Genomic DNA, 27,472 nt, shown 5'->3' on the forward strand with positions numbered 1-27,472 from the left:
GGGCGGAGGGAGTAGCTTATAATTTAAGAGTCGAAAATAGCGAAGCTTGCGGTACATTCTGGATTTGCTAGGATCTCGCAATGCAAGATTTTGTGTTTGATGTTCAAGTTACGCTGCTTCCTGATGCATAAGGTAAGGTTGCTTGATCATCTCGCGGGGAGCTCCTTAGGATTGCTTGGCCGGGTTATCCGTAGTGGTGTTTGATAGGTCTATTTTGTGCTCGATGTATTCCTGTTACATGCCTATCTACTTTGCAGACTTTATAAATGTAGTCGAGAGCTATGAAACGTTTGTGTTGTGGTTTTGTGTTGGCTTTAATAAAAGTTGGGGCAGAGGGGAAACCCCTTTGATTCAAAAAAATGTTTATACGTCATTCAACTATTCTCGATGAATGGCTCTTATTTTCCTCAACCACTATAAAACTTGTATTATGTTTAACTGAAACATATGAATCCATATATATATATCTAGCATCCTTGGTTAAAGACGTACAATTAGATTTTCATGAACTTTCTCAAAAAAAAAAATTCAGGTGCTATAATAAATTCACTAAATTATTTTTATTTTATTGTCGAACATAAATAATATATAGTTCAACAATATCATTTTGAAGAACAAAAAAATTCATTGTGAATGACAGGTAGAGATTTCGTAGTGTCAATATATATGAGGACTAGAGAAGAACCAAAATGGGACAGGGTCAATTTCACAGGGGTTTCCTCCCTTCTTTGATGTGGGCTTGGAGGACTGGTTCCTAATTTGGCGCATGCAGTTATCGTTACACAGCAGGCTAGAGTCAACGCACCCATGAGCCTGTCAGAAGCGTGTCACAAGTATTATCCTCAACCTTACAAACTAGATGGTCAGCATTACTGATGTCAGTATGAAGTGGGATATGGTGCATCAATTTCGAATCCAGATCACTTCACTTCTTTTGAGTATCAAGTACATAATGCCCAACCCGCGTTGCTGCAGAAACCGTGCCAAAACAAATTCATAAATGGGTGCTTAAAAACAACAAAAACAAATAATGAAAAATCAAATTTACAAAGGTTCTTGGTTTATACTTACTTATTATGTAAACAATAAACATGCGAAGCACTTCCTCTGTTCCAAAATACTTGAGCTTCTGGGTTTGTCCCAAGTCAAACTTTTTTTAAGAACAGTCACAAATTATGAAACGGGGAGCAACGGATATGTGTTGTTAATTATATCCATCCTGTTTAAGAACGCATCATCGATCATCTCTGGAACAAGCTTCTGCTAAAGGCCTTCAGGAAACAGACAGTGCCAAGTGCCAACACCCTTGATCTCTGGCGTTCATATCCTGAATGGACCGAATAAGGTCTTGCTCCTTCAAGCTTCTCTACATCTGGCACCAAGGAAATTCGGTGGTTCTTAGCACCAGTGTTGGGCAATGCTATGATGCAATGCCTGATTTCCTGGCTGCATCTTTGCCTTCAGAGTGTAATCCAGCATTGCGTAGTAAAACCTGGATTGCTCTAAAAATGATAATCTCCAGCAGTCTGAACTCGGATGGATCATAATTTCGTAGGTGTTGCACCAGTATGAAAACGAGGAGCTTCAAAAGATACTGAAAGTCTAGCAAGAATGGACCAACATATAGATATGCAATCTCTGTTTCCTAGACAGAAAAACGCAATACTGTATCTTATCTAGACAAGTGAAAAAAAGTGGGAATACACTGACTGAAGTTGGGGGAATCATTTGGCACAATGACCCAACCATTGAGAATCTCTCGTGCCTATGGTAAGGACCACATCACATCAGTGCAGTCTCAGTGCCATTTTTATAGAGAAACGAATGACATGTACCAGCGGTTAAGGGTCAGTCTTCAAATATACTCCCTCCCTAAAGAAATATAAAGAACGTTTATAGATCACTGAAGTAGTGATCTAAACGCTCTTATATTAGTTTACAGAGGGAGTAGTAGGAAACACAAACCAACAACAAAAGGCAAGAGCTGCAGAGCAGGAAAGTTCATGCGCGGCTTATTATTGCCTTCTTTGTGCAGACTGTAGCATATGGGCCACAACAGCTGAAAGTTCTCTGAGCTCTCTGGACTGAAGATGCAAAATTGCATGTGCAGAGCAGTTGGACAAGTTCACTGACACTTAGCTGCAAAGAAAAAGATGGCCCGCATTTGTTGACAAAAACGACTACCAGTAGCAAACTTCTTTTCATTCAGATCCAAAGGCAAACGATGTCAACATCCCCCAAAAAAAGGCAAACATGTCTGAATCTTCCATGCAAGAACAAGCCTTAGAGGCTTAGAACTTACTTCCTCCGTCCCAAAAATAAGTGTCGTGGCTTTAGCACAAAACTGAACTAAAACCGCGACACTTATTTTGGAACGACGGAGGGAGTGCGTACCAAGAATGGAACAATTCTGCCAGAACAAAACACACCTTTGATTTGATCCACCAAAACCTTGAGCTGTTGATTCATCCAGCTCCTTTACATTCATATGCTACTTCTCTGCTGCCGGAACTATTTAAAACCTTGGTAGACAACTTACCAGATTACTCCATCCGTCCCAAAATAAATGTCTTGGTACAAAGTTGTACTAAAGTTGAGACACTTTATATATCTATATGATGAAAGAGAAGGCGACAAGGTATCATCACAATCACAAATCATTAAACGGGGAGCAACAGATCTGTGATATTACAGTATCCACATCCATCCATCCTGTTTAAGAACACAGCAGTCTGAAATCTCTATGAAACAAGGAACTTCAACAGATACTAAAAGTCCGCAACTGATGGCCATAGCTGGTCTAGCCAGAGTGAACCAAACATATGCAACCCGACCTTTTGAAATTTCCGCTTCCTACGAAAAATAAAACAGCGGTGCAGATGTGGCTCACACTTTAACCTTATCTGGCCAAGTTAAAGATGGGAATGCACTCAAGTTGGGGCACATATGGAATCATTTACCTCAAGGAGAGGACACCCACCATTGAGAACTCTCATGCCCTTGGTAAGGACCACATCAGTGCAGCCTCAATGCCATTTATAGAGCAGGCAAGGGCATGGACCAGTGGCTGCAATGGAGTGTGTTAACGGTCTTCAAATATAGGAAACGGAAAAACTAACAAAGAGGAAGAGTTGCAAAACATGAACGTCCATACACAGCTTATTGTTGCCTTCTTTTGAGTAAATTGTAGCATATGGGCTGCATGTTTGTGAACTTGCCCAAAGATAGATACTGTATATGCTAGTACATGTTTCAGCAACATGTTACAAGTTTAGAACAGTACTTCACTGGCGATGATAGGTAGGGATAAAGTACCATCGCAAATATTCAGCCTGTTTAAGAATTGAATAGTCTGAACTCTCAAGGATCATAATTCAGGCGTTGCGCAAAGAAAACAAGAACAGATAAATGTCCTCAAAAAGTGGCCCTACATAGCTAGCTGATCTAGCAAGAGCAAACATATACAGGCAAGACCTTCAAATGCCTGTTTCCTAGACTAAAACAAAATACACGAGTGCCAATCGGTTTATACTGTATCCTTACCTAGACAAGTTAAAGATGTGAATACACTGACTGAAGTTGGGGATACATATGGAATCATTTGGCACAAGGACCCCACCATTGAGAACTCTCATGCCTTCTGTAAGGACCACACCAGTGCAGCCTCAGTGTCATTTATAGAGCAATGAACAGCATGGACCAGTGGTTAACAGGCAGTCTACAAAATATAGGAAACAGAAACTAACAACAAAAGTGCAAGAGTTGCAGAGCAGGAAAGTTCATACACAGCTTATATTATTCCCTTCTCTGTGTAAGCTGTGTAGCATATGGGCCATATGTGGCTATTTCTAATAATGAGACACAGCAGCTGAAAGTTCTCTGGCTCGTGATCTTGTCCATGGATAGGCATATGGCATATGTTTTGGAGGCAACAACATGTTACAAGTTTAGAACAGTATATACCTTTACTGATTGGAAGAATTGATACGAATATTATTATAATGTAAATAATTACACCTGATACACTAATCTGGACAGCACAGTCCTGATTCCATCTATAAGCAATGTCTTAAAAGAACAGAGCAGCAGCAAATCTGCAACTTAAGCTAAATCTTCCTGACTCTAAGTTGGGCTTAATAATGTACTGCAGAAAGAATGTAGCTGCTGAACAACTTACAGAGTTAGCCACTTCTAAGAAACCAAGTAGATTCTGAAGAAAAAGTTGCTTGTGCTGCTGCCATCTTCTAAAATGTATGGCATTCAACCTGAGCCACTCAAACGAAACCAAAAAGTCCTCTTCCAAACAAGCGCGAGCTTCTCCTCCTCCCCCTGTTTGCGGCTCTGTTGCTCCTCATCGGCGTCAGGTAAAACCGCAGCATCCCATTATCGAAGTTCCCAGGAGAAGTGTAATGCACGCTCCTGCTCCTGCTGATCCTGCATTCCTTGTTCCTGAGCCAATCCGTGCGGAAATTCTGCTCCTCCCCATTAGCCGTGTGAGCTTGTGATCTTCTGCTTGTGCTCTGGCTTGCTCTGCCAGGAAGTGCCGACCCGTTGCGGCCATGGTGAATTTCGCCATTTTCGATGTCTGTCGTCTCCCCATTTTTGCACCTCCTGGTTTCCCTCCTCGACTCCGAGGAGGACCGGTCAAGAGCGTGCTCCCCCTTCCTCACGAACTCCTTGAGTGGACTCGTGATGCTGCGATCCCACACCCTGCTCCACCTGTTGGACCTCCGGCGCCGGACACCTGAGGCTGACGCGGTTATCTCCGGGCCGGCGTCACTGCAGCTCCTCCTCTCCCTGAACCTCGGCCCCTCGCCGCCGGCCACATCGGCGGAATGCCCCCCGTTCCTGCTCTCGGATGCCACCCCGGCAGCAGGGCGCTCCCCGGCCGGTTCCTCTGCATTGCTGTGCCTGACCCTGGTGACGCCATCGGAGGGCTCCTCTAGGCACGCGAAGGAGCAGGCGAAGGCCCTGCCCACCATGGAGCCGTCCCAGGAGTGGCGGGGCGGGTCCAGGGAGGAGCCCCCCCTGCCGCCGGGCGGCGGCTCCCGGCAGATCATCCACTCGCAGGAGCGGCGGAAGCTGGCCCTCCGCTCCACCAGCGGCGGCGACGGGGCCCCGCCGACATCTCCCGGAAGGGGATCCACCGCCCCGGACGGGCGCGAGGGCTCCTCCTCCTCCTCGCCCTCTTTGGCGCCGCGCCGCCGCGGCCCACGCCTGGGCAGGATGGCCCTGAGCCAGGAGGCGCCCTTCCAACGACTCCCGCGTGCTCCTCCGGGGTGGCCCGCCTCTGATGCCCCGGGATCTTTGGCGTCGGGCGGACGGCGGTCGGCGGCGGCGCCGGAGTCGTCCATCTGGAAGAGCAGCATGAGCGTCCTCCGCAGCTTGCCCTGGTCTTCTTGGTCGCCGGGAGCGGGGACGGGGAGGGGGAGGGGGGCGGGGCGGGCGTCGGGGTTGAGGGAGGAGGAGGTGGTGGCGACCTCGAGGATCTCGGGGTGGGCGGGGCTGCGGACGGAGGAGAGGCGCTCGACGAGGCAGGCGGAGCAGACGCCCGTGAGGGGCTGGTCCGGGTGGCGGCCGCAGCGCCGGCCGGCCGCCGGCTCCTCCGCCCCCACCTCCGGCCCCGGCTCCGGCAGCGGCAGCGGGTGCGGGCCCTCCTCCTCGTCCATTGGGCCCGGAGTGGAAGCTCCCGAAGAAAGAGAGAGAGCGCGCGGCGGGTGAGTCAGCGAGTGAGACAGGGTGGGGGGACAAGCGGAAGCAGAAGCGCAAGAGGGGGCGACGACGACATGGACAGGGACATGGCTGGCCGGAAAGGCCTCCGAAAAGAAAGAAAGGAAGAAAAACCCTAGCCTAGCCTGGCATGGTGAGTGGGAAAAGCGACTTTCGGAGTTGGGTTGCTTCCTTCCGGCGCGTGCGGCGTGGGGAAACCAACGAACACGACACAAACGGTAGGAAAAGGCCGAACCAAGTGGCCGGGAGTGGAGCGGAGCGCCGGCGGATGGGATGGAGACGAGGTATCCGGCCGGCCGGCGGGCGGCCAGGAAATGCGAGTTTGTCGCCGCCGAGGAGCGCTAAATTTCGGGTATCTATTCGAGATCTGCCCCTAGTCTGATATAATTTTGAGATCTGTTCCTTTTACTACCGCCAAGGTTCATGGCGATAGGGTCTAACAGCCTACCACCAAGGTCCCTGACGGTAGGGTTGCATGCCTTACCGTAAAATTCTTTTGCGTGTTGAACACAGTGCGTGCTCGTGCCTATTGTAAAGCACTTTAACGGTAGGGTTTTATAGACTACCGCCAGTATGTTTGGCGGTAAGGATGTTTCCTACCGCCAAGGTCCCTGATGGTGTTACACCCTACCGTCATGGACCCTGACGGTAGCAAAATAATCAGATCTCGAAAACAATTTCAAAATAGGGTTAGATCTTGAATAGGTTTTAAAAAAGAGTCAAAACACAAACTTTTACCGCCGAGGAGTGGAGTGGAGTGGGAACGGCCACGGAGGTTAACGCGCGGAGCGGGGCCTGGGCGTGTGCGGCGGGCTGGCCCCGTAGGTGCGTACGGTACGTGCCGGTGGCAGGCGGTGGGGGCTCGCTCACCCGTCCATTCCGGAGGATCACAGGACTCGCGGCGCCGGATTTATGTCCGCCCACCGCCCGCCCGGCCTGGCTCCCTCCCGGCAGCACGGCCCTCGCCGCCCGCGCGGCTGTCCCGGATCCCGCCTGCCGCCGTCCGGCCTCCACGATCCTGCCAGCCAGCCAGCCAGCGACCGCACCACACCTCCTCACGCCCTCCTCCACACCAGCCGGACGGGCACCCTCCACTCGTTACGCAGTCGGTGCTGCTTCCCCACTGCAAGAACGAAAACGATAAACACGTTTTCCATGTCATTTTATTATATTAGCATGAATGATGGCAAATTTATTTGTAGCTTGCATACATAGTTTCTCTTGAAAAAACATTCGATTTGATTCGTCATGTCTAAAAAGAAAAATCTGACGTTCGGTAGATATTCCGGTCCTTCCTTCGACTTCATGATGATATGAAGCAACAGTAAAACATACTCCCTCTGTTCATTTTTATAAGGCTTGGTAGATGTTTCAGACACCGTGCAAAACAGCTCAATTTCACTTGTCTAAAACGACTTATAAAAGTGAACGGGGGGAGTAGTAGTAATAATAATAAGAAGAAGAAGATCCAGCCAAGGACTGTCGTAATAGAAGCAGACTTAAGCAAGGATTCTACTTCTTGACATCACGATATGGCTAATCGCACTTGCTATCCCAACAGTAAAACATACAGCCATACAGCGACTGGTGCCCCCCAAGTGGTTCCTTTGTGCTGTGGTGTGGACCCGTCGTTGCTTCGGTGCAAACCAAAAATGAAAATCCAGCCGCCTGATCCTAAACTTCTCAGCCAGCTTAAATCCTGTTTACTCTGCCTGGTAACCATGGCAGCAGTCAGGGTATAATACCACTAGCAAAAACCACAGGGTCGTTCCCAGGGCGCAACCAAGGTTGCACCCCCAGCACAAACCACCACATAAACCGGACCGCGCCGCGCCGCAACGCACGAACGGCAGCAACATCACGGTTCCTTCCATTCTCATGCACCACACCACAAGCAACTAGCCACACCAGATCCATTCATTCATAGCAAGACACGCAACAAAAGGGCCTTCATCCATTAACCATACATTAATAGTCCATGAGAATCCTCTGGGAATCTTTCCAACATAAACATCAACATACAGGGGTGGGGGGTCACTCATTCATCAGGTTCACAGCAATACACGATTGCCGTTCGGGAGGGCAGCCCTGGAAGAAAGTCGCCGCAAAGCCTCACCTCTACGAGCGACGGCCTCACTCGGGCACGTTCATGGGCTGCTCCAGGCTCTCGACAAGGATCCGGAGGTCTAGGTCCTTGTCCTCAAACTTCTTGATGAAGGCGTGGTTCTGCGACAACAACACAGAACATAACGACGATTCAGCACACACACACTAGTCGGCAGAATCAAATGGTGCCACGGTTAGTTGAACATGCTACAACAAGTTGTCAAGTGGAAGGGAATGCTCACCAAGAGTTCTGAAGCAGACATCCGCTCGGCAGGATCCTTTTGTATGCTGCAAAGCAAGATAGCGGTATGAAATAACACTACACAGACGGCACAAATCTATAAAGCTAAGCTAGCAGAAATCAACAGTTGCCTTCAACATGTGCAGATTTCATTTGAATGCTCGCTAACTAAAATAAAGACCAATAAAACATATAGCCAATAAACGGAGTTGACTGTACATCAAAGGAAGTTCTAAAGTAATAGTATTCGAATGGTTGGTTCTCGGATGGTTTTCCTTATAAACCGGTCAATTCTCCTCTATATGAAAAGGAAGAGCTCTTGCCGGTTGCTTGAAAAAGAGAGTATTCAAATGGTAGATATGAGCCAATTGCTGCAGGTCAAGCATGATGTGCGGACTGAGGAGTTTAGACAGAGTTGCATGGTAAATGCATGAAAGTGTATTACAGTATTAGTGAATCACATCAATGACACACCACTCTGACCACTGTAGCTAAGAGTACGAGCAGAAACCGGAGTGCAAAAGATGGTAATTGGCACACAAAACATGTAACGATATGTGCATTCAGATTATTTTTATCATCAATTCCTAAAGAGTTCACACATGGGATAGAAAACTAATGGATAAATACGCAGGCTAGCAAGACACAAGCATGACTGCAACAAGATATATATCTGCAGCTTCGAAAATTGTAAACTCTAATTGAATTTGTACACTTGATCATAAAATGGTGTTGTCTTCTATATATTGTTTAGATGTGCAGGAAAAGGTTTATTTCCCCACTATGGAACCTTGCTGGCTGTTTGCATCTCTGCCTGGGTGATTTAATCCTTGGAGATATGAGATCTCCCTTATCATGTTTTAATCACATTCTGTCATCTGCAATACTGCAGCCGATGTCCGAAGTACCTTTTTTTTCCAATTAATTGTCACTTTGGTGGTTCTTCGCCCACTGTATTGTATTTTTTCCAAGTTTACTTAGAGGGTTTAATTTGTTCAATCTCATATTACTTTTAGCTCACAACTTCTTATTGCTACATATTTTGACACTACAAATACACAGGCTGATACAGATCGGTACAGATATTACGTACCAGTTTCGGATATGCGTAATAAAGGTAAGCGGAGGAAATCTTTACGCACATGCCTTAAATTAAGAGTAGAGGACAAAAGGACAGGGCAGGTGATTATGTGGCCCCATTATCATTGACTGTAGAATGTTGCCGCCATGCACCGGGTGTCTTAATTACTTTCTCTGCATACGGTGCACCACCCATTATTTATACCTCAAAGCTCAAGCACTTTGTCCAACAATTCAAGCTTGTACTTCGAGAGCTTTTGTATCGCTATATTTGTAGACACTGAAAGTAAGCCGGGAAGAGGAAGAGTGAGCTCAAGAGCACTGGGAATGGGAAAAGGAGGAAAGCCCTGCTTGTTTGTTTGCACCTGCAGTGTTGGAGGTGCAAATATTGGGCATGGATCCTTTCCTGATGCCTCCCATTCCTACCGTTCTTGTGCACTTCTTCCTCTTCCTTTTGGCTTACGCAATAGCTCTGATGGAGAAACCATAGACATGTGTCCACATGTTTAGATAACATGAGACCTCAATGGCAAGCCCAGAAGAGGAAGAATAGAGGGCCTTAGAGTAGTGGGAATGGGAACATGGAGGAAAGCCTAACTTGCTCGGTTTTCACCTCCAGTGTTGGAGGTGAGAATTTAGTTTGGTGTTTCCCAATGCCTCCCATTCCTATTGTTCTAAAGCACTCCTTCCTCTTCCTTTTTGGCTTGCTTGATTGCTTTAGCTTAGAAACCAACTATTCGTTTGCATATATTCGATGTGAAATCTCAAAAGCGAGCTAGGAAGAGGAAGAAAGAGAGGGCCTAAGAGCAATGGGGATGAGAACATAGAGGAAAGCCTAAGTTATCGGTTCTTCACCTCTTGTGCTGAGGTGGAAATCCCGTTTGGTATTTTCCCGACGCCTCTCATTCCTATCGTTCTTAAGCGCTCCTTCCTCTTCCTTTTTGTGTGCTGAATCTTTTAGCAGAAAAACTGAACGTATATGTGGATATATTAAGATGGTATGAGATGTCCATTGCGAGACATGAAGAAGAAGAAAAGATGGCCCAAGAGCAGTGGGCATGGGAACATGATGGAAGGCTAAAGCCCTTGTTCCTCGTCTAACACTAGAGGAGGCTTTGGTTTGAGTTTTTGTGATGCCTTCCATGCCTATTGTTCTTTGGTGCCCCTTCCTCTTCATGGGATACACAACCTAAAAAGGATTCATAGTATAACTGATTTGGTCAAGTTCATACACCCTGCATAGTAGGAGGGTTATTTTCCATGTTTTTTTGGCATGCCTTAATCCATCGGTTAGATAAGATGCCGGATTGTTAGCTGGTTTATACTACAGCCTCAAAGTCAAGGGTTTGTCAATCAAGGCAACAATTAGATCAGATATTGACATAGCTAACTTAAATCAGGAAGTAGATTTTGACATTAAACTGAAAATTAGGGTTGTTACATGATTAATAACTCAAACACCAGATTAGCTAAACTGCTTGAAGTTTCAAGGGCCCACAAGCTACTTAAACAGGGTTTGGTAAACAGGTAGTTTCAGTGGCAAGTTGCCGAAAGTCGATCCATTTGTGAGGGCTGGAATTTCTTGGGATGCACTGAAATGTAATATCATGAAAAAAACACTGATTCGTCCGTTTGCTGTTGCAAAACACACCATTATAAAATCTGGACATCTGAGGATTTCACTAATTCTTATCTGAAGAACATTGCACAGTTTAAACAGTTATTCTCCAGAATTAATGAAGCCCAAATTATCACACTAAATCAAAGGAAGTTCTGAAGTAATAGTATTTGAATGGTAGATATCAGCCAATTGATGCAGGTCAAGCATTATGTGAGGACTGAGGAGTTTAGACAGAGTCGCATGGTAAATGCATGCAAGCGTATTACTCTTATCAGTTAATCACATCAATGACACACCACTCTGACCACTCTAGCTAAGCCTACGAGCAGAAATCGGAGTGCAAAAGATGGTAATTGGCACACAAAACATGAAACAAATCGGAGTGCAAAAGATGGTAATTGGCACACAAAACATGAAGCAATATCAATATGTTCATTCAGATTATTTTTATCATTTCCTAAATAGTTCACACATGGGATATAGCAAACTAATGGATAAAATACACAGACTAGCAAGAAACAACCATTACCGCAACAGGATATATCTGCAGCTTCGAAAATTGTGAACTCCGATGGAATTTGCAGTTTTGTACAATTCAGCATAAATTGGTGTTGTTTTTTATATATTGTTTAATGTGCAGGATAAGGCTTATTTCCCCACTCTGGAACCTTGCAGTCTGTTTGCATCTCAACCTGGGCGATTTAATCCTTGGAGGGATGGTGGCCGAGCTACAAGGTTGAACTGGGAAGTACTTTGATGGGTGGAAGAAGTACCATGCTCTCTTCAGGACCTTGTTCTTCCTTTGTGTCCGAACCTTATTCTTAAAATACTCTGTGTATAAATGAGTTTAGACTGAATATGTGATCACTATACCTTCATGTGTTTTCCTCCTAGGGATCAAGGGTGATGGTTTCTTTGGAGATATGTTTTTCCTATATTTTCTCATGCCATGTAGTTGTGTGCAGCCTGCAGAATTTGGATACTAAATTACTTAAAAAATAATAGGACTAAACTTTTTTTCTTTATAAAATAGTCTACAGACATTTTGGTTTTGCAGATATGAGATCCCTCTAATCATGTTGTAATCACATTCTGTCATCTGCAATAATGCAGCTCATGTCCAAAGTACCTTGTGTTCCAATTAATTGTCACATTGGTGGTTCTTTGCCCACTGTTATGTAATTTTTCAAGGGTTTAATTTGTCTAATTTCATATTATTTTTAGCTTATAACTTCTTATTGCTACATATATTGACACTATAAATGCACAGGCTGATACAGATGTTCTAAAAGAAGGCTGGTACAGATATTATGTACCAGTTTCGGATATGGGTAATAAAGGTGAGCAAAAGAGATCTTTACGCACATGCCCTTAATTAAGAGTAGAGGACAATAGGACAGGACCGGTGATTATGTGACCCCATTATCATTGACTGTAGAATGGTGCCTCCATGCACCGGGTGTCTTCATTGCTTTCTCCTCTAAGGTTCTGCATATGGTGCACCACCAATTATTTATACCTCAAAGCTGAAACACTTTGTCCAACAATTCAAGCTTGTCCTTCGAGAGCCTTGTCTCGCTAGATTTGTACGCACTGAAAGTAAGCCCGGAAGAGGAAGAGAGAGCTCAAGAGCAATGGGAATGGGAACATGGAGGAAAGCAATGCTTGTTTGTTTGCACCTGTAGTATCGGAGGTGCAAATATTTGGCATGGATCCTTTCCTGATGCCTCCCATTCCTACCGTTCTTGTGCACTTCTTCCTGTTCCTTTTGGCTTACATGATAGCTCTGATGGAGAAACCATAGACATGTGTCCACATGTTTAGATAACATGAGACCTCGAATGCGAGCCCGGAAGAGGAAGAATAGAGGGCCTTAGAGTAGTGGGAATGGGAACATGGAGGAAAGCCTAAATTGCTCGGTTTTCACCTCTAGTGTTGGAGGTGAAAAATCTAGTTTGGTGTTTCCCAATGGCTCCCATTCCTATTGTTCTAAAGCACTCCTTCCTCTTCCTTTTTTGGCTTGCTTGGTTGCTTTAGTTTAGAAACCAACTATATGTTTGCACATATTCGATGTGAAATCTCAAAAGCGAGCTAGGAAGAGGAAGAAAGGGAGGGCCTAAGAGCAATGGGGATGAGAGCATAGAGGAAAGCCTAAGTTATCGGTTCTTCACCTCTTGTGTTGAGGTGGAAATCCCGTTTGGTATTTTCCCGATGCCTCTCATTCCTATCGTTCTTAAGCGCTCCTTCCTCTTCCTTTTTGTTTGCTGAATCTTTTAGCAGAAAAACTGAACGTATATGTGGATATATTGAGATAGTATGAGATGTCTATTGCGAGACATGAAGAGGAAGAAAAGGTGACTTAAGAGCAGTGGGCATGGGAACATGATGGAAGGCTAAAGCCCTTGTTCCCCGTCTAACACTAGAGGAGGCTTTGGTTTGAGTTTTTCTGATGCCTTCCATGCCTATTGTTCTTTGGTGCCCCTTCCTCTTCCTTTTGGATACACAACATAAAAAGGATTCATAGTATAACATGATTTGGTCAAGTTCATACACCCTGCATAGTAGGAGGGTTATTTTCCATCTTTTTCTGGCATGACTTAATCCATCGGTTAGATAAGATGCCGGATTGTTAGCTGGTTTATACTACAACCTCAAAGTCAAGGTTTTGTCAATCAAGGCAACAATTAGATCAGATATTGACATAGCTAACTTAAATCAGTAAGTACATTTTGACATTAAACTGACAATTAGGGTTGTTACATGATTAATAACTCAAACGCCAGATTAGCTAAACTGCTTTAAGTTTCAAGGGCACACAAGCTACTTAAACAGGATTTGATAATCAGGTAGTTTCAGTGGCAAGTGGCCCTGAGTAGCTGTTGTCTGGAAGCGCAAGTCGATCTGTTTGGGAGGGCTGGAATTTCTTGGGCTGTACTGAAATGTAATATTATGGTTTAAAAAAAATATTGATTCGTCCATTTGCTGTTGCAAAACACACCTTTATAAAATCTGGACATATGAGGCTTTCACTAATTCTTATCTGAAGAACACTGCACAGTTTAAACAGTTATTCTCCAGAATTAATGAAGCCCAAATTATCACACTAAATCAAAGGAAGTTCTGAAGTAATAGTATTTGAATGGTACATATCAGCCAGTTGATGCAGGTCAAGCATGACGTGAGGACTGAGGAGTTTAGACAGAGTCGCATGGTAAATGCATGTAAGTGCATTACTCTATCAGTTAATCAGATCAATGACACACCACTCTGACCACTCTAGCTAAGACTACGAGCAGAAACGGAGTACGAAAGATGGTAATTGGCACACAAAACATGAGACAATATCACTATGTTCATTCAGATTATTTTTATTATTTCCTCAGTAGTTCAAACATGGGATATAGCAACCTAATGGATTTATCTGCAGCTACGAAAATTGTGAACTCCAATGGAATTTGCAGTTTTGTACACTTCATCATAAATTGGTGTTGTTTTTTATATATTGTTTAGATGTGCGGGATAAGGCTTATTTCCCCACTCTGGAACCTTGCAGGCTGTTTGCATCTCAACCTGGGCGATTTAATCCTTGGAGAGATGGTGGCAGAGCTACAAGATTGAACTGGGAAGTACTTCGATGGGTGGAAGAAGTACCATACTCTCTTCGGGACCTTGTTCTTCCTTTGTGTCCAAACCTTGTTCTTAAAATACTATGTGTATAATGAGTTTAGACTGAATATGTGATCACTATACCTTCATGTGTTTTATCCTAGGGATCAAGGGTGACAGTTCCTTTGGAGATATGTTTTTCCTATATTTTCCCATGACATGTAGTTGTGTACAGCCTGCAGAATTTGGATACTAAATTACTTAAAAAATAATAGGACTAAACTTTTTTTTCTTGATAAAATGGTCTATAGACATTTTGGTTATGCAGATATGAGATCCCTCTAATCATGTTGTAATCACATTCTGTCATCTGCAATAACGCAGCTCATGTCCGAAGTACCTTGTGTTCCAATTAATTGTCACGTTGGTGGTTCTTTGCCCACTGTTTTGTAATTTTTCGAGGGTTTAATATGTCTAATTTCATATTATTTTTAGCTTATAACTTCTTATTGCTGCGTATTTTGACACTATAAATGCACAGGATGATACAGATATTGTTCTAAAAAAAGGCTGGTACAGATATTATGTACCAGTTTCGGATATGGGTAATAAAGGTGAGCAAAAGAGATCTTTACGCACATGCCCTTAATTAAGAGTAGAGGACAATAGGACAGGGCTGGTGATTATGTGACCCCATTATCATTGACTGTAGAATGGTGCCTCCATGCACTGGGTGTCTTCATTGCTTTCTCCTCTAAGGTTCTGCATATGGTGCACCACCAATTATTTATACCTCAAAGCTGAAACACTTTGTCCAACACTTCAAGCTTGTCCTTCGAGAGCCTTGTCTCTAGATTTGTACGCACTGAAAGTAAGCCGGGAAGAGGAAGAGAGAGCTCAAGAGCAATGGGAATGGGAACATGGAGGAAAGCAATGCTTGTTTGTTTGCACCTGTAGTATCGGAGGTGCAAATATTTGGCATGGATCCTTTCCTGATGCCTCCCATTTCTACCGTTCTTGTGCACTTCTTCCTGTTCCTTTTGGCTTACGTGATAGCTCTGATGGAGAAACCATAGACATGTGTCCACATGTTTAGATAACATGAGACCTCGAATGCGAGCCCGGAAGAGCAAGAATAGAGGGCCTTAGAGTAGTGGGAATGGGAACATGGAGGAAAGCCTAAATTGCTCGGTTTTCATCTCTAGTGTTAGAGGTGAAAATCTAGTTTGGTGTTTCCCAATGCCTCCCATTCCTATTGTTCTAAAGCACTCCTTCCTCTTCCTTTTTTGGCTTGCTTGGTTGCTTTAGTTTAGAAACCAACTATATGTCTGCACATATTCGATGTGAAATCTCAAAAGCGAGCTAGGAAGAGGAAGAAAGGGAGGGCCTAAGAGCAATGGGGATGAGAGCATAGAGGAAAGCCTAAGTTATCGGTTCTTCACCTCTTGTGTTGAGGTGGAAATCCCGTTTGGTATTTCCCGATGCCTCTCATTCCTATCGTTCTTAAGCGCTCCTTCCTCTTCCTTTTTGTTCACTAAATCTTTAGCACAAAAACTGAACATATATGTGGATATGTTCAGATGGTATGAGATGTCCATTGTGAAACATGAAGAGGAAGCAAAGATGACCTAAGAGCAGTGGGCATGGGAACATGATGGAAGGCTAAAGCCCTTGTTCCTCGTCTAACACTAGAGGAGGCTTTGGTTTGAGTTTTTGTGATGCCTTCCATGCCTATTGTTCTCTGGTGTTCCTTCCTCTTCCTTTTGAATCACACAACATAAAAAGGATTCATAGTATAACATCATTTGGTCAACTTCATACACCCTGTATAGTAGGAGGGTTATTTTCCATATTTTTTTGGCATGCCTTAATCCATTGGTAAGATAAGATGCCGGATTGTTAACTGGTTTATCAACCCCACTGTCAAGGTTTTGTTAGTCAAGGCAACAATTAGATCAGATATTGACATAGCTAACTTAAATCAATGTGTACATTTTGACATTACTGACAATCAGGGTTGTTACATGATTGATAACTCAAACTCCAGATTAGCTAAACTGAAGTTTCAAGGGCCAACAAGCTACTTAAACAGGGTTTGATAAACAGTTCATTGGCAAGTTGCCCTGAGTAGTTGTTGTCCGGGGGCGCAAGTTGATTTGTTTGGGAGGGCTGTGATTTCTTGGGCTGTACTGAAATGTAATATTCATTAAGAAACATTGATTCATCCGTTTGCTATTGAAAAAGCACCATTATAAAATTTGGGCATCTGAGGATTTCACTAATTCTTATCTGAGAAACACCGCGCAGTTTAAACAGTTATTCTCCAGAATTAATGAAGCCCAAATTATCACACTAAAACAGTTCTATTAAGACCACGCTTGTTCAAAGGGGGAAGTAATACTTAAATAGATCAAACACATTTTTTTAAAGGGGGGAATAATAATTGAGTGGACAAAGTCCATGAGCTGTGAGATGAGAAAGCAGATAACTATTAAAACATGTTGGCCTAACCAACAATTTAAAATATTTACGGGAAGGACACGTGGAGGAAATCAGAACTTTAGAAAACAGGGCAAGAAGTTCATTCAAAGGGGAAAGTAATACTTGAATAGACAACACATTTTATCAAAGGGGGGGATAATAATTGAGTGGACAAAGTCCATGAGCTGTGAGACGAGAAAGCAGATAACTATTAAAACAACAAGAAGGACACGCGAAGGAAATCAGAACTTTAGAAAAAAGGGCAAGAAGTTCATTCAAGCATACTAAGCAAGAGGACAAAATAGAAATACAGTGACTGAACTAATTTCATGTGTAATTCCTGAGAATAATGTTAGCATACCAGGAAGAGATAAATGAGCAGAATTCTGGAGAGAACTGATCTGCAGGTGCAGAAGGTGGTGGCTGGTCAACAATTGCTTCCAATAGTTCATAGAAGCTTAACCAACCTTCTCCCTCTGGAGGAGTATAAGGGAAGCGACCAATGGCGCATTCAAGTATTACCAAGCCCAAACTCCATACATCACTCTTGTAGTCATAGGAGCTGCCACTAATCCGCTCAGGCTGCACAAGGAAGAAAGGAAGAAACTATGAAGGAAAATTTATGCACCCCAGATAACCGTTATGAGCATAAGCCGCAGTCAGAAGACAAAACTGGTCTTTTTACATACCGCCATATAGTTGTAGGTTCCAACAAATGTATCACGCTGACCAATCGAACTTGCTAGCACTGCACTCACCCCAAAATCAGTAATCTTTACTTCACCTTTATGGTTGACTAACAAGTTAGAAGGCTTTATGTCTCTGTGAATCACATGCCTTTCATGATGAAGATATAACAGTCCCTCCAAAACCTGATTTATTCAGACACTACTGATGTTAGATGTGCCAGATTGTAGCTCCAACTTCCAACATATGTGACAGAATTTTAAGAATATTCTGAATACAAAAGTCAAAGCAGAAACAATAGGCCAAGCATATACATACCTGCTTGCAAAGTACTGCGAGGTATGGCTCCAGAATAGTTTTAACTTGTTTAATTATGTCTGCAAGAGATCCACGATCCATATATTCCAGAACAAGATATATTACACCATTGTGGTAAAAAGATTGATGGCAAAGGACTATATGTGGGCTCTGTGTTGCTTGATTTATTTTGAGCTCCTGTACTATTTGTTTGCGAACTGACTCCTGAATGTTCATTTGAATGCCCTATGAAGAAATTGCAATAGTCAATTAACTGATAGATCATATGGAGAAATGCCACGGCAGTACAAAGATCAGGAACAACGCTTGAAAACATTTAATCGCCCATATATTGTTACCCGATGTATTCTCATGCATTAGCGTCAGTTCTCAAATCAGTGTTCCATAGAGATTTTGCAGGCCAGTACTAGATGTTTTTGCTATCGAAATATGTATATGGCAACCGTGTGCCAGATTGCGAAACTGCCACACGCCTCCTGATCTTCTTCCTTTCCCGCACGTCCTCCCCGACCTCCCTCCCGATTTCTTTCCTTTCCTGCACGTCTCCCGATCTCTTTCCTTTCCCGCGGGCACACCCGCTCGTGACTTCCTAATTTTCGTAATCGTCAATTATGGCCCCACGCGACTTCCCAATTTTCGGGCAAAAATAATGCTTGGACTAGGATTTGATCTCTGGTCTACAGGTAATCAACAAAGGGAACTAACCACCTCACCTATGACACTGATTGTTGAACAAGCTAAGGGAAATACTGTTTTTGACATGTTTTTGCCTTTAATATGTTAGCACTGAATTTTTTTTGTTTCAAGCATCGTGGTAACTTTGATCATTGGGAATAAATTTGTTGAACCCGCCCCCCGGTAATTTCTGTAAATAGCACGATAACATTCACGCTATAGACCTGATAATTTAGATACAAACATCGTGGTAACTTTAACCATTGGGGAAGATAAATGTGAAAAGATACCCGATAATTTATGTGTAAATAGATGGTAATATACGCAGCGCACATCTGATAACTGAGGTAGAAACACCATGGTAACTTTGATCGTAGGGATTTTTTTTGAAAAGATACTCCGATATCTTCTGTGTAAATAGCACGGTAGTATACCTCCCTCCTCTGGCATTTTTATGTGTAAATAGCATGAAAATATATGCACTGCGATAACTAAACACCATGATAAGTTTCTGACCCGTGGGGGAGAATTTGCTGAAACATACACCTGATAAATTTTGTGTAAATAGCATGATATTTTAAGCACTACGGGCTTGATAAATTACCTAGAATCACCATGATAACTTTTTCTCCCAGGAAAAAGTTGTTCAAAACATCCCCAATAATTTTCATGTAAATAACATGATAATATAAGCACCGCATAACCGATAACTTGCAATATAAACATGATGGTAACTTTTTTTACCAAAGAAAAATAAGTTGTTAAAGACATACACTCGCCTCGCGCGTGGGCCTCTTGGATGAACACAACACATGACGTGCCACGAGAAAGTGACATAATGTTTAGTGTCATGAGGGGCACACGTGCTATAGGCGTGGTAAGTTACGCAAAAACATCGTGGTAATTTTTGACCTATGGGAAATGCTACCGAAACACACCCAGGTTTTTAGGTGCAAGTAACATGATAATATACAAACTATAGACCCGGTAACTCATGTACAATCCCCCATGGTAACTTTGACCAGGGGGAGGTTGATGTACATATACCCTGATAACTTATGTGTAAGTACCACGGTATTTTACACGTCGAAAACCTTCTAACTTGTGTATAAAATACAGTGGTGACTTTGAAGGGGTGTAGTTGTTGAAGCATAGTACCTGGTACGTTCTATGTAAATAGTATGGTAAGTTACGCAACACAGGCCTGATAACTTGCATATGAATGTCATGGTAACTTTGTCCTGAGGAGAAATCATGTGGTAGACGTGAAGAAGTGACAGTTTTCTCGGGGGTGGGCGCGCGAGATGTGCGGGAGAAACAGGTTTCTCGGACGAGCCTCCGGGGTCATTTCAGAGGAGGCGAGGTCAAAGGACGGGGGATCGTGTGGTACTTTAAAATGAAAGAAGTAGAGGTGTGGCAGTTTTGCTTATATGGCACACGTGTGCCAAATATCAGTCCTTTTGCTATAACTCATTTTAATAGTGTGCGTAAGCGTGCATCTAACTGAATATACTGTCATGCCATCACAAGCTGACTAAACAAAACTAATCTTCAGAGGTAGAATAATCCAATTGTCGTGACACGTAGAATTTAAATATGTTCAAACAGATATGAATAGATTATTTTTCATGTTAACAAACTTGAATAAAAAAATAAACAGTATAACAGAAAAAACTACTCCCTCCGTCCCATAATGTAAGAGCGCTTTTGACACTACACTAGTGTCAAAAACGCTCTTATATTATGGGACGGAGGGAGTAGCAGTTTACCGGAATGCTCTAACAGTAACAATAAAAATCCAACTTAGGCATACATAAATTTAGTGTTCTGTTACCTTCAAGGCATAAAATGTGCCCACCCACTTGTGCCGCACTAGTTGGACAACACCACCACTTCCCTTACCAATGACCTGAATCATCTCGAGGTCATCCATTGATAACTGCACATCTTCCACCTTCATTTTTGTTGATTGCTGAGGAAAATAAACAAATCAACATGTACTCAGAATTCAGAAACAACTTGATCCTTATCCAAATGATAACAAGCACAAACTGAGTAACAATATATCCTAGTTGGGATTCTACAGTAACCTTTAGACAACATACCCTATTCCCACTAACTATAAAACTTCTGTTGGTGGCATCTAATAAGCAGCAGCGAGCAGCAGAGTACATAATTTCAATCCTAGGCATTAAAAAATAATCATGAAACAATTATTGAGAAATCTGCAAATATGTTATGATTTTGGATAAAACGACTACAAAGTTTGAACTAGAAGGGTTCCTCTGACCCTGCGGTCCATAAATTTGTAACTTTGGTCGATGAAAGTAACACATGCTGCGACTTAGGCTGACAGCTGACTGCCTAAGTCACCAACAAATGCGAGCACTCTCTCTCTCCCTCTCCCTCTTGCGCACCTCCGCTGGGCAGATCCGAACTCCATATCTTCATAGCAGTTCACCTGGTCTCCTACCTACTCCTCGACTTGTTTTCAGGCTCTGGCAGCCAGTTCCATATTCATCTCCCATTCAAGAAATCCTAACCATAGGAAGAGACCATGAGGGGGAAGGAACCGCTCAAGGAGCTCCAGCTCATTCTGCCGGAGCGACACCTGTCAGTAAACCATGTAGGTTTTCTTGACTCCTTGGCTTAAACTGCCCATTTTATTTATATAGCATGTTTTGTTTTCCTTTTTCCTGTTGAAGCTACTGAGGGCTTGATATTTTACTGCACTACTTTTTTGTGTCTAGAAATGTTTTTGAGATACTTGAAGAAACAAGAAGTAATGTGTGAATCAAATGGTTGTCTTTGGTTTCTGGTGGTCTTTTAGACTTGATCAAAGAGGCTCGTGGCTTATCTCCGAGGAAAAGAGCGATGACTACGTGAGTTCCAGGTTCAGTAATGACTATTTTTTCGGTATGTCTTACTGTATTCAGGTTATATTGTACTTTGTGTGGCAACGTGTACGTTTATATAGTAGTACATATACTATTCAATCACAAATCTTATCAAATGTTTTGTTGGTTCCCCCTGGTTGATTGAATGCAGTAGACCCTCTGAGTGCACTGAATCAGTGACGCACGCAACACATAAACCACCCTTGTTAATGAATACGAGTACAATACAACAGGAACACACAACTGGGCAGATTAACAAACAACAGAGTTAGTCATTACAAAATATTGAGCCAAGAACTCACATGTTCATCTCCGTTTTCCTCGGAGATAAGCTGCAAACCTCTTTGATTAAGTCGCAGTTCACCGTCCTTGAACGTACCGCTCGCCGTCCTGAAAGACCACAAGCAGCTCAGCAACTCAACCCATATTGAGTTCAAATTAATCACTGGACTTGAATACTTTCGTGACATACAAAATGCAGAGTCAGCTCAGCAGCTCCGACCGTACCAATTCCAAATCAAGCACTACACTTAATGAATGCCATCAAAGTAAATCTATGCTTCAGCAAACTACTACTGGCTACCCAGCTCCATCACAACCCGCAACAAAACCAACAGATCAAATCAAAGATGACACAGAAAACAAGTCTACCCAGGCCCCACAAAAATCTCTCATTATTACGTAGAAATAAAGCTCAAACTTTTGACGGCTTCAGTGGGGGAAAGGGGAGAGGGAAAAAAAACATGAAATTTAGGGTGAGGAATGGGGGAGACCTACAGGAACTTATCGACGGGCGTCTCCTGCGCCGGCACGGAGAGTGTGAGCTCCTTGAGTGGCTTCTTCCCCCTCATGGTGTCCTCCTTCCTCTGGCTAGGGTTTCTCAGGCGGGAGATGGACGCGGAGCTGGACAAAGCCGGAAGCAGGTTAGACATAGATCCGACGAGTCGGCATAAAGATACTGACTTTCGATCAGGCCGGATATGCTCGCTCACCGGGGGCGCGGCGGACGGGGAGGAGTGGCCGGGGCGCCGTCGGTGTGAGGGGAGGAATATAGGGAGAAAAATAGCAGCGGCGGAGCTGGTCAAAATGGTGGCACGTGGTGCGACTTGGGTTGACTGGTGAGGGGACGGCTAGCAGCCGTGCTCCAGGTTGGTCGCTGGATCGATCCGCGCGGCGGGCGGTCGCTGTAGCCGGCCACTGGATGGATCGAGCTCGGCAGAAAGTTCCCGGCGGCGGCGGGCGGGGGGAGGCTAGGGGAGCGCGCGGATCTGGAGGTGGGGGTGAGGGGGAGAGATGCGGTCCGGCCGACGGCGAGGGGTGGTCGGGTCGGCCGGGGACGTGGCGGCTAGCGGAGGGAGGGGAGGGGAGGGGCGGGGGGACTGCCCTGGTCAGTAGACTCAGTACAGAGTCAGACAGTGGTCGCGCTCAGTGAAGCCGACTGGGCTGTGATGGACTCAGCTGTGTGTGGCCTGGCCCAGCGTAGCTTTCAAGGCCCTAAATGTGAGTCAAGCTTTTTCTGGGCCATGATCGATGCAGACCCAGTGCACATTCCTCCTCAGAGAACAGAAGAAGAATTCCCTTATATCTTAATAAAAAAACAACAAGAAGAAGAAGAAGTGCACTTTCAGTGTGTAGAAGCTGCAGCAACACGTTTTTTTTAATAGAGAGTTGTATTAATTAAGTAGAGAAAACATAGTTCGTACAATTGTGCAAGGCCTCGCTCAACACGCAGGTTGGCATTGTGCCTTGCATAACCCCCCACACAACTCTCTACGCCCCAGCTGGGCAAGACTATGAGCTAACCTATTGTCCCTTCTATCTACTTTGCAAACTCTAACTTCTCTGTTTTCTTTCATGGCTTGAAACTCCTTTGCAATTGTTCCAACCTCCGATCTAGCAATAGACGAGAGGATGAGCGCCTTTGTCACCGAGCTGCAATCCGTCTCGATGATTAAGGGTAAATCCGTCCCCGACATTGCCTTCCGTAGTCCTTCTAGGAAAGCCATGGCTTCCGCGCAGTCCGCTCCATTGCACCGCGGTATATAATCCCAAGCTGATAAGATAATTCTTCCATCATGGTCTCGAATCACAGCTTCCCAAGCTCCACTCCTACTTTCCTCCAAAAAACTTCCATCAACATTGACCTTAGCCCATCCGAGCTCTGGCTTTTTCCATCCTTTTTCCTTTTGTATTATCATGTTGTTGCACAGATGGCAATTTAACCATCAGACCTTTCCCTTTTCGATCTATCTCAGAAGTTCCCTCCGCAATCAAGCGGAGGTTTGCAAGGTAGTTTTGCAGAAAACGAGCAGAGTGGGAAATTTTCGCTTTACCTTTAGCGAAGATCGCGTCATTTCTATGGTGTCTGTCGGTGTCAAAACCGGCGGATCTCGGGTAGGGGGTCCCGAACTGTGCGTCTAAGGCGGATGGTAACAGGAGGTAAGAAACACGATGTTTTACCCAGGTTCGGGCCCTCTTGATGGAGGTAAAACCCTACGTCCTGCTTGATTAATATTAATGATATGGGTAGTACAAGAGTAAATCTACCACGAGATCAGAGAGGCTAAACCCTAGAAGCTAGCCTATGGTATGATGGTATGTTGTCCTACGGAGTAAAACCCTCCGGTTTATATAGACACCGGAAAGGGCTAGGGTTACACAAGGTCGGTTATAAAGGAGGACATACACATATCCGTATTGCCTAGCTTGCCTTCCACGCCAAGTAGAGTCCCATTCGGACACGAGACGAAGTCTTCAATCTTGTATCTTCATAGTCCAACAGTCCGGCCAAAGGATATAATCCGGCTGTCCGGAGACCCCCTAACCCAGGACTCCTCAGTAGCCCCTGAACCAGGCTTTCAATGACGATGAGTCCGACGCGCAGTATTGTCTTCGGCATTGCAAGGCACGTTCCTTCTCCGAATACACCACGGAAGAATTTGAATACAAGGATAGTGTCCGACCCTGCAAAATAAGTTCCACATACCACCATAGAGAGAATAATATTTCCACAAATCCAATTTGTTGACTTGTTTTGGCAACACGACATTATGCCATGGCCCGGTGATTATTCGAACCGTTTCCTTTAACTAGCCCCGCACATAACGCGAGGCAATTTTTTGACACGTCTTGTCAAAGCAGAGATCGTGTCCCCTTATCACGGGATTCTCATCAATACGGGTGTGGGTAACCCAACCACGCCATCGATTACGGCGCTTGGAGGATAAGCGAGTTTTACCAGGCTAGTGGGGACACATAGTTTCGTCCGCCCATATAAAGGGATAAGGATTCACCTTTTCATCCACGCCTTCTTCCTCCTTTGCTCATCCATTTTCGCACACTCGAGCTCCAGCGCCCAAGTCCGCACTTCCCACCTCAACCCTCTCCAACCATGTCTGGAGCGGGAGGCAGGTGGATGGTCTCCTCCGTTACGGAGGGACACATCAAGAAGCTGAGGAGAACCGGATACCTGTCCGACGACATCGCGCACCGGCTCCCAGATGAGGGGCAGCTCATCCCCACCCCCAGGCCCCATGAGAGGGTAGTGTTCCTTACCCATTTCCTCCGCGAACTGGGATTCCCTCTCCACCCATTCGTCCGGGGGCTCATGCTCTACTACGGCCTGGATTTCCACGATCTGGCCCCGAACTTCATCCTCAATATCTCGGTGTTTTATCATCATGTGCGAAGCCTTCCTCCGCATCCAGCCCCACTTCGGCTTATGGCTGAAGACCTTTAATGTCAAGCCGAAGGTAGTGAGCGGCCGTCAGGAAGAGTGCGGAGGCGCCATGTTGGGCAAGATGCCCAACGTCACCTGGCTCGAGGGCTCCTTCGTGGAGACCATAAAGGGGTGGCAATGGGGGTGGTTCTATATCACCGAGCCGCGTGACGCCGAATGGGCAGCGGCCCCCGAGTTTCGATTTGGCATCCCCACGCGGCTCACCTCCTGGCAAGAGAAGGGCCTGTCCTGGGGTAGTTCGGTAGAGCTGACCGGACTCCAAACATGTATCCAAAACATGGTGAGCAAGAAGTTCAAACTCGTCAACGTAGTCCAGGTCATGCTCATCCGCCGGATCCTCCCGTGTCAACGACGGCCTTTCAACTTGTGGGAGTTCGACCCGGCCCAGCACCAAACTCTGAACAGGCTCTTCGACACAACACACGAGGATGCCTGGAAGGTGCTATTCAAGGGCACCGAGGTCCCTCCCTCCCTCATCGAGGACCGCGGGCTAAGCGCGAAGCGCCGAGCGCATTCGGTGAGTTCTATACATCCAGTAGGATATTCTATTTCCCCTAGCTTAATTATGCGCGGGGTCTGATCTCCATGCCTTTGACAGGACTGGGTGGAGACGTCGGGGCAGATTAACTGTCCGGCCCCTCTGCCCGAAGACACTGCGGACGCTCTCCTTACGGAGATGCTGACTCCGGCCCCTTATAAGGTGCTAGAGAAGACTAAGAAGGCCAAGGGAACCCGAAAGAGTTCTCGACACCAGGCGTCATCGGACTCATCGTCCGATAACTCTGCGACACACTCCTCCCCTGAAGACGAGGAGGAAGAAGAATATGCTCCCCCTTCAGTTGGGGGAGACAAGAAAAGGAAGGCCGCCCCAACTGGGGAGGCCGAAGGGTCCAAGAAGGGAAGGACTCTCCTTCCGGACAGTTCCACCATCGCCGCCGAAGGCGAAGACGAGTTGCTGCTCAGGGCCAAGCCCCTGGCGAAGTCGTAAGTATTCGGATACCAGAGTAACTCATAGCATTCCTTTGTCGCACTGCTTCCCCTAACGTCGAATATGATTATGCAGGCCGCCACGAGCCCGTATCGATGTATCGTCGGACGGCTCCCTGGGCTCGTCGGATATGGATAGCGATCCACTTCCGACCGCCACCTCCCCTTGCCCTGCGGACAACGCCGAGGTATTGTCTCAAGAGGCACCGGGTCGAGGGGAGACAGTCCCGGAGGCGCCTCAAGGCGACCTTCCGGACTCCTGGAGCAGAGGGAACAAGGCCCTGGGGGCTCCGAGTTCGGCCCTCAGCCGAACACCGCACCGGAACCTCCAGTGGTTCCGGACTCGGGCAGGCGGCCTCCTTCCAAGAGGGGCAAGACGCCTGTGCCGGTGACCTCTATCCATCCAGAGGCGCCGGACAATCTGCTGGGAGCGCTTCGTAGCGCTTCCATCGACGAGGAGCACCATACTATTATGAGTGTGGTGGTCCAGAAGGTTCAGTCCGCCAAGAGCGGATTGACTGAAGCCTGTGCCAGCCTTCTAACAGGCTTTGAGGTAAGTGTTTAAAATATAGAAAAAATATTACCGCATAGACAGTAGCCCCTGATGCTCTGTTCGGTGTTCACAAAGAAAAGCCGAACAGAGGATCAAACAATATCGCAGGAGTCTAATGCAAGTATGTCAATATGCGTATGCAGGCTTCGCTGCTGGCATCTGCCGCACTGACTGCAGAGGTCGCCGCACTGAAGCAGGACCTTAAAGGGTCCAAGGACGAGCTCGGCCTTGCTAAGAGGCAGCTCGAGGAGAACAAAGGTAAGTAGTACCTAGTCTATGGATGTGTATAAAAAGAATGCGATTGCAAAATGACAGGATCATCATGAATTTGCCAGGGGCCACGACCGAAGTGGTGACCTTAAAGCAAGCGCTGTCCGAGGCCGAAGATAAAGCGGCCAAGGAGCGCACCGAGCGGGAAAGGCAAGAGGCTCGGGTGAGCGAGGTGCAGCAAGAGCTCCAGGCTCTCGTGACGAAGCACGAGGCGTTGGAGCTTGACTCAAAGACGCGAGAGTCTAAGCTTGCCGCGGCCCTCGAGAGCGCAAAGAGTGCCAAGGCCGAAGCCCAAAAGGCCCTCCAGGAGATTGACGCGATGAAGAAAATAGCGGCGGGTAAGGCATTCTATATGCAAAGCAAGCATGTGAAAGTAAATTACCTATTACTTACCCGAATCCGGAGCTCTCCAGGAGCATTCGCAGATTTGCCCCGCAGCCCGCACAGTTTTACCAGGCCGAGGAGGGAAGCTCAACGGAGA

The 27,472-nt window shown here is 45.4% G+C and overlaps 2 protein-coding genes across 2 annotated transcripts; both read right to left on the reverse strand.

Annotated features, from left to right (window-relative positions):
• Positions 1–3,946: 3,946 nt before the first annotated feature.
• Positions 3,947–6,108, reverse strand: LOC125552913 (uncharacterized). Its single transcript, XM_048716637.2, has one exon. The coding sequence runs from the start codon at positions 5,667–5,669 to the stop codon at positions 4,275–4,277; it is 1,395 nt and encodes a 464-aa protein (XP_048572594.2). The 5' UTR covers positions 5,670–6,108; the 3' UTR covers positions 3,947–4,274.
• Positions 6,109–7,629: 1,521 nt separating this feature from the next.
• LOC125552914 (mitogen-activated protein kinase kinase 1) lies at positions 7,630–22,811 on the reverse strand. Its single transcript, XM_048716638.2, has 9 exons — positions 22,435–22,811; positions 22,220–22,345; positions 21,745–21,832; positions 20,380–20,517; positions 17,871–18,095; positions 17,555–17,737; positions 17,227–17,447; positions 8,079–8,124; positions 7,630–7,956 (listed from the first exon to the last, which is right to left on the reverse strand). The coding sequence occupies exons 2-9, from the start codon at positions 22,291–22,293 to the stop codon at positions 7,864–7,866; spliced, it is 1,068 nt and encodes a 355-aa protein (XP_048572595.2). The 5' UTR covers positions 22,294–22,345; positions 22,435–22,811; the 3' UTR covers positions 7,630–7,863.
• Between the last annotated feature and the right edge of the window lie 4,661 nt (positions 22,812–27,472).

Source organism: Triticum urartu, chromosome 4A, assembly GCF_056163025.1.
Source record: "Triticum urartu cultivar PI428250 chromosome 4A, HENAU_Tu73, whole genome shotgun sequence".
Classification (NCBI taxonomy): domain Eukaryota; kingdom Viridiplantae; phylum Streptophyta; class Magnoliopsida; order Poales; family Poaceae; genus Triticum; species Triticum urartu.

Bases quoted from the DNA above. Each gene is read 5' to 3' on its own strand.
- LOC125552913 (XM_048716637.2), bottom strand. From the start codon at position 5,669: ATGGACGAGGAGGAGGGCCCGCACCCGCTGCCGCTGCCGGAGCCGGGG.
- LOC125552914 (XM_048716638.2), bottom strand. From the start codon at position 22,293: ATGAGGGGGAAGAAGCCACTCAAGGAGCTCACACTCTCCGTGCCGGCG. The intron at 17,448-17,554 runs GTATGTAAAAAG...TTCCTTGTGCAG, and splicing joins GAACCTACAACTATATGGCG to CCTGAGCGGATTAGTGGCAG. The intron at 8,125-17,226 runs GTATGCTAACAT...CTTGCTTTGCAG, and splicing joins TGCTCATTTATCTCTTCCTG to CATACAAAAGGATCCTGCCG.